The sequence below is a fragment of the Marmota flaviventris genome, chromosome 17 (assembly GCF_047511675.1).
Source record: "Marmota flaviventris isolate mMarFla1 chromosome 17, mMarFla1.hap1, whole genome shotgun sequence".
Taxonomy (NCBI): domain Eukaryota; kingdom Metazoa; phylum Chordata; class Mammalia; order Rodentia; family Sciuridae; genus Marmota; species Marmota flaviventris.
The window spans coordinates 25,054,468-25,067,124 of record NC_092514.1 but is presented as its reverse complement, the minus strand read 5'-3'; the positions used below and the strand labels follow the sequence as shown (position 1 = coordinate 25,067,124).

Genomic DNA, 12,657 nt, shown 5'->3' with positions numbered 1-12,657 from the left:
CTTGGCCTTGGGAACTGAGCCCGGGAGAAGCTTGGCTATGCCTAAGTAGTGGCAGTAAAGCGTAACACCGAGGATGAGGTTAAGCCTCTTGCTGAGGCCCTTACATCTGTCACCCCACAGGGGAACAGAACTTCATCAAGTCCCTGATCAACTTTGATAAAGACAATATCTCAGATAAAGTGCTGAAGAAGATCGGGGCCTACTGTGCCCAGCCTGACTTCCAGCCTGACATCATTGGCCGTGTCGCCCTGGCCGCCAAGTCCCTTTGCATGTGGGTGCGGGCCATGGAGGTGAGCTGTGGTTGAGGTGGCTGGAGGCAGGCCCTGGAGAAAGCTGGGGCGGGCAGCACACTCAGACAGAGGGAGGCTCCCCTGTGTGTGAGTGGGTTGGTGGGCGACCCTCAGCCTGATTCTTTCCCTGCAGCTTTATGGGCGGCTGTATCGGGTGGTGGAGCCCAAGAGGATCCGAATGAATGCTGCCCTAGCCCAGCTTCAGGAGAAGCAAGCCGCCCTTGCTGAGGCCAAGGAGAAGCTGCAGGAGGTGAGCCTCACTCCTGTTTTTTTCCACAGGTGTCTCTCACTCTGATTTCTGGAACACATCCCCATCTGATTCCACCCCGCTCTCCTGCGACCTGTGTTTTCCCAGTCCTGTCCCCCTCCCACTATATGCCCTGTTTACATTGGGTTGCCTCTGGCTTAGAAAGCTGAGCCAGTTGCAGTGTTGAAAAGGCTCAAAGGGCACTGTCACCCAGGAAGTCCTTTCAGAGATCCACTTGGAATCACTGGTCTCTGTCACAGTGTTTGGAGATAGGCCCTGGGTTATTGACTGATAAAATCTGTTTGGAAAATCAGTCTTTGCCTGGAGAATGGAAGGAGAGAGAGAGAGACAGAGAGAGAGAGAAAGAGAGAGAGAACCTTTGCCATGGCCCTGGCACATGTGAGGATACCTGTGCCTGTGCTTGGGTAGGGCTGTGGCTGTGCCAGATGCCAAGGGGATTAGACAACCCTGACGGTGATTTCCTACAAGATGTACAGACAAGTAACTCTCAAACCAGGCAGAATGGTCAAATGCTTTTACCAGAGTAATTCAAGCTTGGTATGATGGTACACATCTATAATCCCAACTACCTGGGGGGCTGGGGCAGGAGGATCCTAAGTTCAAGGCTCCAGGGGCTGCAAGGTTACAGGGGCTATACCTTCATTTATGTAACCATTCTCCCTTTGATGGACAAGATTGTTTCCAATCTTTTGATTTTCACTATCCTCTAATTTTGTTGATGCTATCTATATAATATTTTAAAAATATTTTTAGTTGTAGGTGGACACAATACCTTTATTTTTATGCAGTGCTGAGGATCAAACCCAGTACCTCACACATGCTAGGCAAGCACTACCACCAAGCCACAGTCTGGTCAACTTAGCCTGTCCTAAGATTTAAATAAATAAATAAATAAATAAACAAAAAAAAAAAAAAAGAAAGAACCAGAGATATAGCTGAGGGTAGAGCACAATATATGTGACAACATATGTGAGACCCTGGGTTCCATCTTTAGCACCACCAAAACAACAACAACAACAAAAAATGTAAACAAAAAGCCTTCAGGGACTGGGATTGTGGCTCAGTGGTAGAGCACTCACCTAGCATGCATGAGGCACTGGGTTCCATCCTCAGCACCACATAAAAATAAAATAAAGATATTGTGTCCACCTAAAACTAAAAAATAAATAATAAAAAGCCCTCAGAATTCTGCCAGTCTATCATTTGATTTTTCTACTATTGACTTAATAGATAATACGACTATATCCCTAAAGTAATACAGCCACATGGTTTGAAATTCAAAAGGTCCAAAAGAATATCCGATAAGAAGTCTCCTTCCCACTTCTGCTCTGTAGCACCCACTTTCCCCCAATGAAAGCAATTGATATTACAAATTCTTGTTCCAAAGGTGTCTAAGCTTATATAAGTAAATACATATATATTTTTTCTTTTTTTTCTTACGTTATACACACTAGTCCAAACCTTACTATTTTATTTACCTATAAACTGAAGATTTGTTTTGTATCAATATATTACAGAATTTCTGTCTCTTTTTATTGCTGCATGATATTCCAATGGATGGTTACACCATCATTTATGTAACCTTTCTCCCTTTGATGGACAAGATTGTTTCCAATCTTTTGATCTTCACTATCCTCTAATTTTGTTGATGTTATCTTTATATAGACATTTAAAAAAAAATTTTAACTGTAGATGGATACAATACCTTTATTTTTATGCGGTGCTGAGGATCAAACCCAGTACCTCACACATGCTAGGCAAGCACTACCACCCACAATCCCAGCCCCTATATACACAATTAAAGTTTTTGTATAATGGAAGCTGGTCATACACCTTCAATTACTTCAAAACATTTGGAAAACATCTGATCCAACTTTCTCAAATGGGCTGACCAGCCCGAGGCTTAGTGAGACTAAGCACCTTGCCCAGGTCACTGGCTATTTCCTGACAGAGTAGGGGTTCGACCTCGTGTTTCCAACTCCATGGCACACTGCCCAGGGTTTGTTCTTGTCTTTTATTGCAGTAAGTGTCTTTACTGCCAGAAGTAGAGCTACCCTTAGGCCTCTTCTGTCCTGCCTGTGCAGAGAACCCTACCAGGCCAGGTAAACAGGCTTGTGTCTGTACCTGCTCCTCCCTGCTCCATTCCTGCTGCCACTGGCCCCTCCCGACCTCTCAGGAAGCCTTCACTCTTTTTACTCTCTCTTTTCCGAGAGTGAATAGTCACAGGTGTGGCAATTCACTTGGAAAGGTTTCTCATTCAGATGAATCATATCCTGGGCTAAGTAATTAGGGGTTGTTCCCTTTATATGTGAAAAGATGAGACCTCTGAAGTAAACTGCCAACAGTTCATTCACTGGACAAGCACTCAGGGTTAGGTCTCTTGGTGCAGGATCCATTTACACCCGAGAATCCCTAATTGATAAGACTATGCAGACAGGAGATCTGGGCGCAGTGGTATGTACTTGTTGAACTAGCTACTTGGGAGGGTGAGGCAGGAGGATCACTTGAGCTCAGGGATTCAAGGCCAGCCTGGGCAACATAGCAAGAATCCATCTCAAAACAAAATAGAACAAAACAAAAAGAGTAGGCAGACAGAACCTAATGTTCTCCCCATTACTGATAAAAGGCTGTGTAGTTTAAGAACCAAATGCATCTTTTAGCAGAACCTCAGATCTAGGACTGTGCCAATACTAGAGCCCCACCCCAGGCCCATCAAGTAATAATCCCTGGAAGAGCCTAGGAATCTGCATTTTAAGAGCTTCCCTGTTAGAGCCAACCAGGGATAGGAAGGCCAGTACACAGTGCTAGGGCCCCCCTAGACTACATATCAATGCCAATCCTGAATGAACAGTTAATACTTGTTTGGGGTCATGAAAATATATTTTCCCCAATTAAAAAAAAATTAGTTGTATATGGACACAGTACCTTTATTTTATTTTTATGTGGTGCCAGGGATTGAAACCAGTGCCTCACGCATGCTAGGCGAGCGCTCTACCACTAAGCCACAAACCCAGGCCCTCAATTTTTAAAAAATAATTCAGTCCTTTATTTTAATTGTATGACACTTTACAAAACTACTTTCACTTGTTGTTGTTGTTGTTTTACCAAACCTATTGGGACCCCCTGGTGTTGAGGATCTCACAGAGATACAAGCTTGCAGGCTTTGCTTCAATCTGCAAAGACTACCATGCTTGAAAGCTGAGAGAATTGTGTTTATTACAGAGTCAGAGAGCATGTGTGTGGTGAAGGTTCCACCTGCATTCTCTACAGCAGTTCTCCCCTGTTAATGCTCAAGGTTTTCCCTTTGAATAAATAAAGAAGCCTTCAATTTTATGAAGGTAGTAAGTCTTGGTTAAATACTAAGCACCTTATTTCCCCTCTTGAGTCCAAACACACAAAAGTAACAACGTAATGAAGACAGTGAAAAATCTACACGCCTTTAGTCCTGCATGTACTAGCTGGCAGACTTTTTGCACAATACTGAATCGCACCAAATCTCCATTTCCTCATCTCCAAAATAGGTTTATCATGATAGATTTCTTCTTCATGACGTTATGAGATTTTATTTAAATCCCATGATAACCCATGTGTAATAATTGCACTAAATAAATAAATGGTAGTTATTATGATCATCAATATTACAGATTACAATATGCCAGGCCTCTGAATACTCTAAAGCTTTTGTACTAGATATGATCTAATCTGCTGTCTTACATTGAAACTTTGAATTTAATTCCAGATGTCATTTGCCCAGGGAAGGGCTAATAAATAATAAATAAACATACTATTTTGTTTAAGATTGGGGAGGTCACAGTCCCTAAGTACCCAAGCCCAATTTTGATAAGCAGCAAGGGTTACAAACCACTGGCTTAGAGATTGCCCCCAGAAGGCTCTGAGATGGATCAGAACAGGATCTTAATCTACTTCAAGGCAACTGTAGCCCCAGCGTTGAAAATTCACTTTCATTCCTATTTTCCATTCCAAATTATGTTTGGTCACATGGTTCAACATAGTATATCCAGAGGTTGGCAGTATGACTAAATGACAACATTAAAGCAGCAAATCTAATATTCTGTCCATTGGCACCTAAAATGACCTAACCCTGCTTCTACCTCATCAGCAGTAATGGCTGTGGTTCTATATTGTTGCTCTAGTGGTCTTTATCCTGAGATTTCCCCTTCTGTGTTAAGGTCACCCTTAATATTTCTTCCCTTTGCCCAGGTCAAAGTGATCTAAGCCCAGTTTCCTTGAAGCTGCCCTGCTTCAAACTGTGCTGCCTCTGTAGAAGTAGCACTCACCTGTGAACAAAGCCGCAGTCCCCTGCCAAGGTCAAAATAACACATGGTTGGCATAAAGCCTTCTGCTCTGGCTACGTGATTAAAGGTCAACCCCATATGATCTCATACAAGCCTCTATAAACCACTTTAGTCCAGACAACTGTGCACACCTACAAATTCTAGCCCCAAGCAAATCTTCTCAGTGGGTTTTTTTCTGGTTTGCAGATATATTCTTGAGAAGATCCAATAACTGGTAGCCAGGTTCTATGCCTTGGTTCTAAACAAATTGAGAAATAGTTTGACAGCACATGATAGCATGTGCCTGTAGTTCCAGTTACTCCGGGAGACTGAGGCAGGAGTGTCATCTGGGCCCAAGAGTCTGGGGCCAACTTGGGCAAGATTCCATTTCAAAACAAAAACAAACAAACAAACAAGAATAAATAATTTAAAAAAAAGTTTGGCCAAAATGTCCCCTTTATAACCTGTAGGTACACAAGTTGAAGGATATAATATCTGTAGGCAAGTGGCCCCACTGGTAGTAGCCCCAAATTTTAGATGGAATTTCCTGATCTTAGGCAGTGCTGAGCTGGGCAGGCCCCCCACACCCTGATGGAGCTGAGGGGAACTTGTACTTTCTGTGTTCTGCTCATTCCTAAAATGAAACTGAGTTTATTTGAACATTCTTAGTTTATTCTTCCCAGTTTCAATTAGAGCAGTCCTATGCCTTTCGTGGAGAAGGTGTAATTGAGTAAAAGAGTGGAAGAAGTCTTCCAATAAGCAAGGGAACACATAAAAAATTGTAACAAACTGAGTGTGGTGGCACACACCTGTGATCCCAGTGACTCAGAGAGGCAGGAGCGTTGTAAGTTCAAGGCCAGACTGGGCAACTTAGAGAGACCCTGTCTCAAAAAAGAAAAAGGACTTGGGGTTCAGCTCAGAGGTAGGGCTCAATCCCCAGTACAAAATCAGTCCTCCATGCTTATCTCGAAGCTGGTTACAAAGGTTGAATGACACAATGCCATTACAAAAACAAACAAAATATGATCCCAGAGAAGGGAAAACATTACATCAGTTTACAGAGAAGAATGCAAACTTAATCTAATTGGTACCATCAGAATGAAGAAATCATATACACAAAACAAGGATTGGGATGGTAAGAGGGAAAGTCCAAACACAGAGAAAGAAAGATTTGTGGGAAAAATTTCCCCCGACAGTGCTGGGGATGGAACCCAGGGCATTTGCACATGCTAGTTAAGTGCTCTACTACTGAGTTATATCCCCAACCCCTATGGGATATTTTAATATTATTGAAGTATGACATCCAAAAGAAGAGTGGCAAAATAATGTCAACGAATATAATATAAAAAGACAGAAAATATGATAGGGATATGAGAGACAATCCAACCAATGAGAATTTCTGAAAGAAAAAAACAGAATCAAGGGTAACAGAAATATTTAGCAATCGGTTTGATGTGTACATGACTGATTCAAGAATGCCTGGGTCAGAAGCAACTGAGTCAGACACTGGTGCTCAGCATCTGGGCATCTGCTCAGATCATGATACCATCAACACTGCTTGTGACATTCAACTTTTGGAATCTGCCTGGAGACAAAACATGAGGACTCATCTTAGACTCTGAATGTAGGTGTGGTCAACCCTGACAATGTAAAAATGAAAGTACATCTGAAAAAGTTGAAGGGGGTGCAGAGATTGGTGAGGGAAAAAATAGGCAATACTTCTGAAGCTGAAGGTTTTTTTTTTTAAAATATGTACGTGTGTGTGTGTGTGTGTGTATTTTTAGTTGTAGATGGACACAATACCTTTATTTATTTATTTATTTTTATGTGGTGCTGAGGATTGAATCCAGGGCCTCACACATGCAAGGCAAATGTTCTACCACTGAGCTACAATCCTAGCCCCAAGGGTTTTGTGATGCTGGGGACTAAACCCAGGGCCTTGTACATACTAAGCACACACTATACCACTGAGCTATATTCCCAACCCCATAAACTGAGGTTTTTTTGTATTTTTGTAACAGGGATTGAACCCAGGGACACTTAACCACTGAGCCATATCCCCAGCCCTTTTTTGTATTTTTTAAATTTAGAGACAGGGTCTTGCTAAGTTGCTTAAGGCCTCGCTACGTTTCTGAGGCTGGCTTTGAACTCGTGTGAAACTCTTGCCTCATCCTCTTGAGCCACTGGAATAATAGGCATGCACCACCATGCCCAGATAAACTAAAGTTTTTAACGTTATTTAAAGCGAAAAAGGTAACCAGTAGAAACAGGTATGGTGGCGCATGGCAAGCCCAGCTACTGGGAATGCTGAGGTAGGAGATTACAAGTTCTAGGCTAGCCTAGGCAACTTAGCAAGATCCTGTCTCAAAAAAATAAAAAGGACTAGGATTGTACCTCTGGGGTAAAGCAGCCCTAGGATCAATCTCTAGTTCCAAAATAAATAAATAAATAAGGCTGGGAATGGGGACTGGGGCTGTAGCTCAGTGGTAAAGTGCTTGCCTTGCACATGTGAAGCACTGGGCTCAATCCTCAGCACCACATAAAAATAGAGAGAGAGGAAGAGAGAGAGAGAGAGAGAGAGAGAGAGAGAGAGAGAGAGAGAAGAGAGATTGTGTCTATCTACTAGAAAATACTTGAAAAAAAAAAAAAAAAAGCTGGGAATGTAACTCAGTGGTAGAGTATCCCTGAGTTCAATCCCCAATCCTGGTGGGAGAAGAAAAGATAACCAGTAGAAGAACTAAAACTATTAGTAAAGAGAAAGGAGAGTGGTATGGAGGTATAAGCCCCTGGATTCAATAATATAAATTGATATGTGAGGAAAAGCAGTATTAAATATACTCTTGTATGTATAGAAGACCTTTGGAAGGAGATAAAGAAGTGGGTTACATTGGCTGCCTCTAGAGAAGAGGTCTGGGTAGGTGGGAGGTAGGAACAAGATACGGAGGAAGACTTTCCTGGTCCTGATGTTCTTGTGCCTTTGGAATTTTTAAATTCCTATTCACAGAGTAAACAATTAAACTTAAAAAGAAAAAGCAGTATAAAGATGTGCTTAGGCATGTTCAAGGATATTTATTATACAGCATGCTGAATAATAGAAGGTTAGAAAAAGACAAATGTGTCTCCATAGATTGGTTAACAAGTTATGGTTCAATCACAAGATTTTTTTTTTTTTTTTTTTTTGCAGCTGTTCTAAAGAATGAGGCAGGGGTGGGGGAGGGCATAGCTCAGTGGTGAGAGCAGCGCTTGCATAGAATGCACAAGGCCCTGGATTCTGTCCCCAGCACTGATAAAACAAATGAAAACACCCCCAAAATAGTAATCTGGGCACTGTGATCCGTGCATGTAATCCCAGTAACTCAGGAGGCTGAGGCAGGAGAATAGCAAGTCCAAGGCCAGCCTGTGCAAATTAGCAAGACTCTGTCTCAAAATAAAAATAAAGAGGGTGAGGATGTAGCTCACTGATAGAGCACCCCTGCATTCAATCCCCAGTACCACATTAAAAAGAGAAAATAAAAGATTAAAATAAAAAAAATAAAAAGGAGCAAAATGCAGAACAGTGTCATAGTGTGTAACCATTTATTTAGAATTCCATCCATTTGGGTCTGGGCAGTGTGGGACATACCTGGGCAGTGTGGTGCTGATCCCAAATTCAAGATAAGCCTCAGCAACTTAGCAAGGCCCTGACTCTAAATTTATTTATTTGTGCTTGTGCTTTCATACTGCTTGCTTATCTGGGCAATATGCTACAATCCACATTTATTCTCATATATAACAACCCAGACAAGGCTCCAGAGGGTTGAAACTCACTTGGTATCACTCAGTAAGAACTGAGTTATTTCTCCTTTATAATAGTGTGAATATTTCCAAGGTTGCAGGCTGATTCTCCCAGTGGGGAGTGGGGCACAACCGGGGAGGGAGCTCATGTTTATAGTATGCACTCAGTGTGTCACCCCACCCCCATGTTCCTCAAGGCAAAAAGAGCAGGCAGTACAGTCTGTACTCCGGCCCAGTGACAGCTGGCCATCATGGCCCACACACAGGATCTTGGACAAGGCTGCACCAGTCCTTTGCTTTTGAATGAGGTGAAGGATTCAACCTTCCTAGTGGCCGTGGGTTGAGGCAGGCTTATCCAACATACACAGGTCTTCCCAGGTGCCCAACTCTGGTGTGGGCAGGGCCTGAGACTTGGCTCTTTCTGTTGCCCAGACTCTCTCTCCTTAAGAGTTTGTTTCTAGCTTTTACTTCCTCTTTTACGCTTCTTCCTGAGGTATGGCCTCTGGCATAGAGCAACAGTTGTTTCTACACTATCTGAACCTAGCTTGCCAACCTATATAATGTGTTTTATCTATTTATTTATTTTAGTTGTAAATGGATACAGTATCCTTTTTTTAAAAACACCTTTATTTTTTTAATTGATTTATTTGTAGTGCTGAGGCTCCAACCCAGGGCTCTGCACTAGGCAAGGGCTCTACCACTGAGCCACAACCCCAGCCCAGATACAGTATCTTTTTATGTCTTTATTTTTATGTGGTGCTGAGGATAGAACACTGTGCCTCACATGTGTGAGGCAAGTGCTCTGCCCATGTGGGTTATTTTATTTTATTTTTTTAAGACTTCAGGAATAGTTCATTTATTTTCAAATAGTTTTTGGCAATAACAATTTTTATATCATTGATTTATTAGGAGATAGACATTTCTTTCAACATGTTTATATTATTTTAAATCTTTACAATTATAATTCAGAGGAAAAAATTATTATGCTTATTTTATTTTTTGAATTTTTTTCTATTGATTTTATTGTTTTTTTTAAATACACAACAACAGTGGAATGCATTACAATCCTTATTATACATATAGAGCACAATTTTTCGTATCTCTGTATATACCATGTGGTTTATTTTTATTTTGCAGTACTGGAGATGGATCTCAGGGCCTGGTGCATGCTAGGCAAGCACTTTACCACTGAGCATATCTCCAGTTTCTTCTGTGTTTTATCATGCTTCAAGAAGGTCTCTGTCCCATACCCAGCCTTGAGTTTTATTGCCAAGTAGTTTCTGGGCTCTAGGACAGGGCGGTGGACAGAAGGGAAAGGAAACTATTGTATTTCAACTTACTCCTCACATCAGTCCTATAGGGTAGTTATTATTCTTATTGTCCATATGTGGGAAACTGAGATTCAAAGAGAGTACTTCACCCAAGGTCAGATGGCTACCAAGTGGCAGACATGATTTGAACTAGAACCATCTGGCCTTGAGCCCCAGCACTCCATGCTCTGTTCTCTAATTCCTCCAAGGTGGCGGAGAAGCTGGAGATGCTAAAGAAGCAGTACGATGAAAAGCTGGCACAGAAGGAGGAGCTTCGCAAGAAGTCTGAAGAGATGGAGCTCAAGCTGGAGCGGGCCGGGATGTTGGTGTCTGGGTTGGCTGGTGAAAAGGCCCGATGGGAGGAGACAGCGAAGGTGAGATGGGTCACAGCACCAGGCTCCCCTTCTGCTCATCCTGCCCATTCCTAGAGATCCATCCCCTTACCTCTGAGGGACAGTTAGGGAAAACAAGGACACCTGGGTGTAGAGAAATCCAAGAATAGGCGGGTGGGAGTCCTCCCCTCCCTCTCCTCACTTGTGGGGAAAATATGGAAGGAAAGGTGTTTATACCTTTGGGGGTCTGCTTCAGTGTTTGGACAGGGCTGAAAGCACACAGAAGAACAGCCTGTTGACCTGACAGACCACAGATATATGCCCTCTTGTCTCTACCTCTCTGTTGTTATCACCAGAGCCTAAACATGGCTGTCAGAGGTGGGAAACACCAAAGTGATTACAATCAGGCTAGAGATCTTCAGAGCACAAAAGTTTAAGGGAAGGAAAGAGTCTCTTTGATCTAGATGGGGTCCAGGGGGAAGTGCCTTCAAAAGCATTCCAAGTGTCTCCCAAAGGCCTGGGGCCCAGACGGTTTATACCTACCTCCCTACTGTCTGCCAGGGCCTGGAGGAGAACCTGGGATACCTGGTGGGAGACTGTCTCCTGGCAGCTGCCTTCCTGTCCTATATGGGACCCTTCTTGACTAACTACAGGGATGAGATTGTCAACCAAATCTGGATGAAGAAGGTGAGATAGGTGGGGTCTAGGTATGGAAGATAAATGAGCTCTTAGGGTGGCTCTGGGAGCAGGACCTCTGGGAATATTAAGAGGTATAGGGATACTGCTGGACTCAAGCTGAAGTTTGGGATCCTTCTCTCCCCAGATCTGGGAGCTTCAGGTTCCTTGCTCACCTAACTTTGCCATTGAGAACTTCCTGACCAATCCTACCAAAGTTCGGGACTGGAACATCCAGGGGTTGCCCTCAGATTCCTTCTCCACTGAGAATGGTATCATTGTTACCCGTGGCAACAGGTAAGGATGTCGTAAGGAGTGAGAAGCAGAGGAGGGACAGAGCCTATCTCCTAAATGACACTTCCTCCTTCAGGTGGGCCCTCATGATCGATCCTCAGGCCCAGGCCCTGAAATGGATTAAGAACATGGAGGGAAACCAGGTATAAAACTGGGGGGCTAATTGGGTCACCCCAATAGAATCCCCTCACAGGCCTCTTTCTGAGGTCCTGTCCTGGGACGTGGTATCCCTCAATGTTCATTCCATCTTTCCCCTTTGCTTTTAGGGCCTGAGTGTCATTGACATGCAGATGAGTGATTACCTTCGAGTCCTAGAAAAGGCCATCCAGTTTGGACAGCCAGTGCTACTTCAGAATGTGCAGGAGTATCTGGACCCCACACTCAACCCTGTGCTCAACAAATCTGTAACTCGAATTGGTCAGATCCCAGACTTAACTGTGGGCTTAGGTTGTGGGACAAGTCCTAGAGAGCAGCCAAGTGGGACACTGGGGAGGAAAGGGTGGCTCCTTGGCTGTGTCTTCTACTTACTTGTTCCTTCGTACAGACAGGCTTGGACTGGGCTTTTAAATCAGGCTGAACCACTACCCCAGATGTTATTGGAAAATGGATCAGCTCATACCTGGTCATGTAGGACTCTTGTCCTTGACCCATTTTGTGATTGCAGGTGGTCGGCTGCTGATGCGCATTGGTGACAAGGAGGTGGAATACAATCCCAATTTCCGTTTCTACATCACCACCAAGCTCTCCAATCCCCACTATAGCCCAGAGACCTCAGCCAAGACCACCATTGTCAACTTCGCTGTTAAAGAACAGGTGGATAAGGGCTGATGCCCAGACTGATCTAGGATGAAGCGGGAAGGGCTGTAGAGTTTGGCTGGAAGAAGCTCAGAGTAAAAGGCTATGCTTGAGTCTGGCAACTGAGGATGAGGGTCTTGGGAGGCATAAAGGGAAGAAAGGAGTGAGACCCTCACCATGAGTGCTGCTACTCCCAGGGACTGGAGGCCCAACTGCTGGGCATCGTGGTTCGGAAGGAGCGGCCTGAACTGGAGGAGCAGAAAGATTCCCTGGTTATCAATATCGCTGCTGGCAAGAGGAAGCTCAAGGAGCTGGAGGATGAGATCCTCCGGTGAGATCTTGCCCCTCCTGCCCACCGTCCCATTGGTCTGTAGCCAGCTGGTCCTGCAAAGCTAGCATCCCAGAGGCCGGATGATCCCCTTCTCTCCAGCTCAGTACCCAAACCCCTCAATCCATGTGCCCCCTGGCTTCCCCTAGGTTGTTGAATGAGGCTACAGGCTCCCTGCTAGATGATGTGCAGCTGGTGAACACCCTGCAGACATCCAAGATAACTGCTACTGAGGTGACAGAGCAGCTGGAGACCAGTGAGACCACGGAGATCAACATTGACATGGCCCGCGAGGT

The 12,657-nt window shown here is 43.9% G+C and overlaps 1 protein-coding gene across 1 annotated transcript in view; it reads left to right on the top strand.

Annotated features, from left to right (window-relative positions):
- Dnah2 (dynein axonemal heavy chain 2) overlaps window positions 1–12,657 on the top strand; it is a 104,066-nt gene that overhangs the window by 75,770 nt on the left and 15,639 nt on the right. Inside the window, exons 62-71 of the mRNA XM_071603457.1 lie at window positions 121–290; window positions 424–540; window positions 10,147–10,311; window positions 10,831–10,956; window positions 11,093–11,241; window positions 11,315–11,381; window positions 11,505–11,655; window positions 11,903–12,051; window positions 12,231–12,364; window positions 12,511–12,655. Coding sequence (XP_071459558.1) covers window positions 121–290; window positions 424–540; window positions 10,147–10,311; window positions 10,831–10,956; window positions 11,093–11,241; window positions 11,315–11,381; window positions 11,505–11,655; window positions 11,903–12,051; window positions 12,231–12,364; window positions 12,511–12,655 — 1,373 coding nt within the window. The remainder of the gene's footprint in view (window positions 1–120; window positions 291–423; window positions 541–10,146; window positions 10,312–10,830; window positions 10,957–11,092; window positions 11,242–11,314; window positions 11,382–11,504; window positions 11,656–11,902; window positions 12,052–12,230; window positions 12,365–12,510; window positions 12,656–12,657) is intronic.